We start from the raw sequence: 7,999 nt of genomic DNA, 5'->3' as shown, positions 1-7,999 counted from the left end.
GAGTGCCCAATACGCAAGTCAGTTTAAGTGCTTTTCTATGAATATAAACAAATGCTTACAGTAAATATTTAATGTGCAGGTACTATGAAAGCAACTCAAACCATAAGCTACAAATTCACTCACTCACTGGCTAAGTTGGCTAGCTAGCTCATAGCACAATCTCTCTTATTCATTTGCCGCCTTGGTAATTACGCTTAACTATCTCATTGTCAGGCGCAGAGCCGTGTGCAGGAACAGAGGGAGGAGAGAAGTGTTCCAGTAGTTGAATTAAACATACGACACCCCACGGCAATGGCAAGAAAACACCAGCGAGCTAAACCCCAAGCCCAGGCTCAAACTTAAGCTCAGTGCAGGGAAATTAACAGGAGTACAGCTTGGGCTAGGCAGAAGTAGATGTCTGGCAAGACGTCTGAGCAACGTCTGGGGGATACGTTGGAAACAATGAACCCAAGAGACAACCAAATGACACTTAATTTTTCAAAATAGTCGAAGACTTCAGCGACAAGATCTCAGCCCAAGGTGAGGACTATGGGGGGCAACACCTACTCACTCCTATGTTCTTAAGTGGAAAAATCTGTATAAATTCTACAGCTCGTGTGTGCGTGAGTGTCTGTGTGTGTGTGTGTGTGTGTGTGTTTGTGTAAGTGTGTGTACGGGGCGGGCTGACGCCTTACTGCGCAATTTGTCGCCCGAGTAATTAGTAAGATTTAAATTGCTTTGCCCATTTCATCTTTTTCCCTACACACCCACAATTCAGTTGCCCGCCATCCCGCTCTCTCCTTAACGGTAAGGCAACACTTAGACTTCTATTAAATGCATTAAGTGCTTGTCGCTCCCAACTTTTGTCTAAGCGTTTCAATTAGTTTTCACAGTCGCGAGCTATCTCTCCGACTCCTCTAGCCCGCTTTCTCTTTTTCGATCACTCGAGTTGGCATTATTACAGGTTTTTTTCGGCAACAATATTTGTCTCGAGCTACAAGTCTCGTCGCGTAATGCGAGACAAACACGTTAAATTAGCACAAATTGGATTTTAATTATAACAAAATGTATTTTATGCTTAGAGCAGCTTCCAAAATTAACATCCTTCTCGCTTACTCCATGTCTTTATTGTCGACATAAATGCTTCTTTAATTGCTGCTTGTTGATGGTGGTTCTCTTACCTGAAATGAAGACAGAAAGAATCGATATGAAATAAATGTTTAAAACAATTCTTTACAATTTTCTTTAATTTTATATATGCAAAAGAATATTGAAAGTTATGTAGGGAATATGATATATGCTCAAGACTGCACTGACCTTCACCTCATAAACAGGGTTTCTTTATACACGTCCTGTGCATAATTTTTTTGCACAACATTTAGAAAAGTGAGCCTTTATACTATATAGTAAACACTATATAGCAAATCGTTACACAGCGTCATAGTCCATAGTGTCATAGTGTGACGCAATGAGAGTCTAGCATTACTTTGAGATATACAAATGAACTCAAAACATTCCTTGACTTTTTAGTATATATTTTATAATTTTATAAAAATGTTTTCCAGAAATTGGAGACCTTGCGAACTAGATTTTAGCAAAGAGCGCCTCTGGCAGCTTTCACTTCTGAAGGTAGAGCATCAAAGCATTGAATTAACGGATAATCCATGATAGATTTCTTACACGTGTTACCCATAGAAAAAGTGCAAGGAAGTTGACGTGGAAAAGGAATATATTTTGTACGAGAAACGCATTCGGTCCTACTCTCTCTTCTGGTTCCTCGTGCTGCACTGGGTTGTGACTCTAGTGAACTGCAGTTTGTTGTTGACGACGTGCCAGGTATGTAATGATTTATCTATAATCTGTGGCCAAGTAACTTATTGTATCTGTATCTGAATCTGTGGCAAACAGCACCCCCATCTCATCTATATCGATGTCGTCTTGTATTTTATAGTTTGCATGTTTATTACATTAGTGTTGAGTATTAACTTTATGGAAGATTTCATGGAGAACCGTGGTTGGGTCGTATACGTAACCTCGGTAACTAGCACGATGACATTAGTCGCAGTGGGTTGGTATTAGTAAAGTTACGATATAATAATCGGGTCTCTTATTAATACATTCGCAGATCTAACACTTCATGTCTATCATTACTATAAACACGATTGGACTATCACATCCACCTATGACACCTACATTCTCTATATGATATATCTGTTTCTACCAATTTCAAATTTATTGTGGCCGACCTTACTTGCAGTCACAGCATCGGTAATATACATCTGTTATTTTTTTGTCGAGCTATCTAGAGAGGACAGTCAGAAAGTGACAAATTTCGACCAATTCAATAACGTAGTCATCAATTTAATTCACTACATTAGCTTCAATCTGCTCGGTATATTTTTTCGCTTAATGTCCGACATTACAATACGATCCTCGTTCCTTGATCGACATCAGTATGTAATGGAGGACATTTTACTGATGGGCGCACGAAAACAGGAGAAGTTGCTGCTCCACAGCATTCTTCCGCCCCAAATAGCACAGCCCTTCCAGGACGACATTCGCAGTCGAATTGCGATATCTGGCAAGCGTCGTGGAGTGCGCGCTCGTCAAGCAAAGGAGCATATTATGGCCATCCAGATGCATCCCGATGTGACCATACTATATGCGGACGTGGTCAACTACACTCATTTGACCACAACGCTTTCAGTCAAGGATCTGGTGACCATCCTTCATGATCTGTACGCCAGTTTCGATTATGCCGCCTCTCACTTTAGGACGCAGCGTATTAAATTCTTGGGAGACTGTTACTATTGTGTGGCAGGCTTATTAGTAGTTGATCCTGATCACGCCAAATGCTGCATCAATTTGGGACACAGTATGATCTCTCACATTCGCGAAATACGGTTAGTACTCGAAAGTGATGCAATTTTACCTTAAATCCTTATTATTTTTGTACATTTCAGACAATCACGTAACTTAAACATCGATATGCGCATTGGAATTCACTCGGGAAGTGTACTTGCTGGAGTTATTGGCTCAGCAAAGTTGCAGTATGATATTTGGGGTACGGTGCGAGACAAGTTTGTATTTTTGATGTGACTGCTCTCATTTTTCAAATTGCTCGCTAGGTGAAGATGTCGTGATTGCGAATAAACTTGAGTCGACAGGGCTGCCAGGCCATTTACATATCAGCGAAAGAACACTATCGATGCTGTCGGGCCATCCCTACGAAATTCTTCCGGGTACCCAAGCGGCCCGAGAGGACCCTCTCCTCATAAGGAGCAACATTCAGACTTATCTCATTGCATCAATGGAATCGAACGTCGCCATTTCCCGTCGAGAGATGGCAACTACTTTTCATATAGTCAAATCGAATGAGAGTGATAAAAATCGGAAAGATTATATTAAACAAGAATTACACAAGGAGTTCGAGCAGATGCCGATCGGCGTTTTCTAGTAAGTCCATTGGACAAGTATTGAAAAATTTTCAATCGAGTCCGCTCCTAAATTCCCTAAGAGCTAGGACAGAAATTAAAAGAATTACCGTGGGTCGGGTTCAGTTCAAGACTAGTTTCTTTATTGACTCACATCTGCTTAGATAGCCGATATGAGAAACGTCCTTAATTGTTACAACATTAACAGTAATTTGGTTGTCCTATTTAATCATAATGCTATACAATGTTTCTTGTTCTAGTGCAATATTATCATCAATTTTTAAGTCACAATATCTCGGTTTTTTGTTAAAAACATTTACTCTACATGGAAAATCTTAAGTTTTTGTACAGTATATTTTTGTGTGTTTGGTGCCCACTTGAGTAATTGTGAGAAAAGGACTAGCAACAATGCGATCCTGCTAATCATATGTGTTGGCGTTGTACTCGCATCTCTTTTTACTATTGTGACTGACCCTTTTCTATGTTAAGCTTCATGTTGTACGTGACCACATGCAAAGACTATTCTACTATTTTCTTAGTGAACGTTGTTCTTAAAACTCTGAGATCACTTGCAAGACAGAATTATATGTTTATTTATAATCACCACAGATTTCACGTCATCCACAGTGATAAGAACCTCTTTGGTGACGGAGTCAAGAAGTCTTCGGCAAGTCATCATGCTCGCCCATTAATTGGCGTTTGTTTTCTGAACTTTGGCGATCCTCGGCTCGAGTATAACTTTATACGCAAAACAGATTACATGCTGAAGTACAGTGTTCTACTGGCATGGTGGGTTTACATAAGTCTTCTTTACGTACAAGCGGTCGATCATCATCGGCTGCGCTATGTTAACTATTCCCTGGACATATTTTGTTTTACCTTCCAAAGCTTGATTCTCTTCATAGTCTGGTACAAACAGCTCTGCCATTGGCGTTATCGTTCACGACATCATGAGTACTCATATTTCAGCTGTTGCGTGTTCTTCATTGCCGATGAAATTCAGCGCAACCTCGTCTTGCGAATCTGTATTTACATGGTCTGCATAGTGATGTACTACATCATTATAATACTCTTGCTGGTGGGTGGCTAGTATTTTTCACCTTGATAAATGAGATTAAAATTTTATTCTCTATAGATGGACTGCGATCCATCTGAATACGTGGTGCTTCATACTGAGAGAAAACTGTATTCTTATGAGATGTCGCACGAAATATGTTTTCATCCTTGGGTTCTCACCAATATGATCTGCCTCATAATGGGCGTGACTGTGATATTCACAGGCATTCCTTTGATGGCGAAGATGGTGGTCGGCTTGATGGAAACTACTTTTTATTTGGTAGTCATATTCTTTGAGTATGACTACTTAATTCACAATAGCATAACAACCAATCCCACCTTTTCACCGGAGAATGCACACGCCCTGTTTGTGGTAGTCACATTCATAATCTATTTATACATGGAGCGACAGGTTGAGTTCAATAACAAAATCAACTTCAAGTGAGTAAATAACCATATGATAACCAGTACTAAATCATATCATCACTACATTAAGCTGGAGAGTAGAGCTGTTGAAAAAGCAGGAGGACGCTGTCATAACCAATAAAACAATATCTATTCTACTGCATAATATTCTACCTACACATGTTGGTAGGTCTAAAATCAACCTTAAGCCGCCTATGATCTAATAACTACTATAATTTCATTGATCTATTTAGTCAATGTGTACCTAACCTTGTTGGAAAGACACGAGCTCTACTATGAGAGCTACGAAATGGTCGCTGTCATGTTTGCTTCCCTCAAGAAGTTTCAAATGGACATGTCCACGCTGCGTGTTTTAAACGAGATCATATCTGAGTTTGATGCAGTCGTAAGCTCCATGTTTCGTCTGTAGTTACCCAACTCGTATGACCTCTCTTTACTCTAGTTGTCCCAATATAAGAACGAATTCTTGGTGGATAAGATCAAAATAGTCGGTTGTACGTATATGGCGGCTTGTGGATTGAATGTACATTTCTCTAATTACGCCAGTGACAAAAAATCCACTTCCAGTTCTCTTAGGAGGGAAGGTGAGTATCTGTTTATTTGAAGATTCCTTTCATCCAAGTATAAGTATTAATATCCGTATGTTCCTTTGCAGTTACTCGGGCTCGACAGTTTTTGGCGAAGGATAGAAATGGGTCAAGCATCAAGAATGAGGAAATTGTTTTCATTCTAACCTCGTTTGCACTTGATCTTATGCGAACACTTTGGGTGTGCAACGATGTATACAGGAACATTCCCTTGGATAAAGAAATTAGCGGTGGAGACATGAGTATTGGCATCTCCAGTGGAGAGGTTATGGCCGGAGTGGTGGGTGCTTCCCAAGTGCACTATGATATTTGGGGAAATGCTGTGAACATGGCCTCACGAATGGATTCAACTGGGGTCACGGGACGCATACAAGTCACCGAGGAATCTGCCATGATTCTAAAAAGATGTGGCATAGAATGTGATTACCGAGGCATGACATTTGTTAAGGGCCGCGGTGTACTGCCAACATATTTCGTTGGAATTGATGAAAATCTTGACTTTAGGTACATTCCGGAATAGTATTGTACATCAGGAATATTATAAACTAAGCAGATACATTTCATTATGTATTTCGATACTTATGTTATAAAGTATTTGTCGTACACTTTATTTACAACATATTTATATTATAGCGCTCGGCTAATTCCAAATACATTATTTGAAAACCCTCTTAGTAGCAGTTAATCATCAGATATAGGATCGTATCTATATAATTAAAGGGTATATTGTGTTCGTTGTAATGTATGTAACAGGGAGAAGGAGGCACCTCCGACCCTATTAGTATATGTGTTCTTGATCAGCATCAATAGCCGAGCGTCCGTGTGAGCGCCTAGATCTCAGGGACTATAAGAGGTTGAGCAACCAAATTAAGCGAGCAAATCCGAATGGCGTTCGAGCAGGTCAAGTTTGAAAGCTTAAAGTCTAAGCCTAGAATGTATGTAAATAGTCGGATTAGATAAAGTGATCATATCATCATGTTTTGCTAATAAACGATTTTAAAAAATAATTAATAATAATTTTAAGTTTGATTGCTTAAAAAATTCAAACTATTATAATAACAAAATCAGCATAAATTGAAAGCGATTTCACAAAAACAAGGGAGCTCCGCCTCCTGCTCGCTACGCTCGCCTACACCCGGCGCACGTTAATTTATGAAAGGACTACAGTCGCGGCCACTCGACAGTTATATGCTCGCTAGCCACATCTTTGCGGCAGTTAGATTCAATGATTATAAACTAAATAAATAAATACTTAAAAAACTTCTGTTCGTACAGACGCTTAATTTTTTTGACACTTTTAACTTTAAAAATGTCAAAATAAATGAAAATATAACAAACTAACCAACAAACAAACATAAATATATGCAAATTTAACATTTATAGATTAACATAATTTAATGAACTATTGAATTAACAGAAGAAATGTATATTAACATAAAATTAATTAACATTACATTCATATAACATGTCAAACATAAATTATACTATGTAAATATAACATTAATGTAACATGTACAACTAAAATTATATTATGTTATTTTAACTATTATTATGTTATTTTTACCACGGCGCGCAAAGCGAAACTTATTTGCTTAATATATTCGTTGTTTATTATGCGATCGCAATGAAATAGCATACGTCGTAAGGATGGTAATCTATACGTGTGCTGAAATTGAAATCTCTCCCTATTAAATTGACCTTGTAATTTTATATTTTAGTCTTTTGTCGATTACAGGAGAATTGGGGGGCGTGGCAAAAATCTAAAGCAAACTTGATCTGCTTGCGTAACATAGCAGTATTGGCACCGAATTCGGTAGCTCTAGCTCTTATAGTCTCTGAGATACAGGTGATTATATGTCTCCATATATCCTATTTCCTCATATATCTTCTCTGTTTATTAAACGATCACTATGAAATTTTCAGCACACCTCAGGACTCGTCCACCCATCCTGTGTGTTAAGTCTTAAGGCTGTAGTTTTAAAAGTGCCCTTGTTCATCGATGGTATATCATTTTCGTGAGCGGAAGTAGGCGTGGCCAAATTTCAAAATACACTTGATATATGTCAACATCCTCGGAGTATTTTCACCAAATTTGGTTGCTCTAACTTTTATAGTCTCGGAGATAAAGGTGTTCAAAGTAGTGTACCGTAATTTTCACGAATCTAATAGGCTATAGTACCCCTTTTTTTTGTACCGAGCTAAAAATAAGTTTTTTGGGGGAGTCCAGTTTCGCATCCAAATCTTGGGCTTAACCGCACCGAATCAAACTCTCTACAGTATGTTAGAGGTTTGAAGCCTTGATATCAATATTTTAAATCTGTCCAGGGTTAACTTGATGTATACACACGTGTTTGATTGTTGAGCTAATACAACAGTGAGTAAATACAATCAGGACAAAACATTTTCCTGGTTTCTCTTCGCAAAACACCCTCAGAGCGTATACTTTCCAAATTGTAGAGAGAATCGAAAGCCAAACACGGACACGTGTTGATAGGTAAATATTTTCTCAATGTGTGC

General features: G+C 38.6%; 1 protein-coding gene across 1 annotated transcript; it reads left to right on the top strand.

Annotated features, from left to right (window-relative positions):
- The first annotated feature begins 1,533 nt into the window (after positions 1-1,533).
- LOC117782920 (adenylyl cyclase X E-like) lies at positions 1,534-6,141 on the top strand. The gene is made up of 12 exons (XM_034620018.1): positions 1,534-1,608; positions 1,675-1,815; positions 1,888-2,047; positions 2,105-2,882; positions 2,943-3,043; positions 3,108-3,435; positions 4,041-4,491; positions 4,549-4,910; positions 4,966-5,060; positions 5,129-5,280; positions 5,338-5,479; positions 5,551-6,141. Exons 1-12 carry the CDS (start codon positions 1,534-1,536, stop codon positions 6,000-6,002), a joined length of 3,237 nt encoding a protein of 1,078 aa, XP_034475909.1. The 3' UTR covers positions 6,003-6,141.
- The last annotated feature ends 1,858 nt before the right edge of the window (positions 6,142-7,999 follow it).

Source organism: Drosophila innubila (assembly GCF_004354385.1).
Source record: "Drosophila innubila isolate TH190305 chromosome 2R unlocalized genomic scaffold, UK_Dinn_1.0 1_C_2R, whole genome shotgun sequence".
NCBI lineage: Eukaryota > Metazoa > Arthropoda > Insecta > Diptera > Drosophilidae > Drosophila > Drosophila innubila.
The sequence above is the reverse complement of the archived record's forward strand: the minus strand, read 5'-3'. Positions and strand labels throughout refer to the sequence as shown.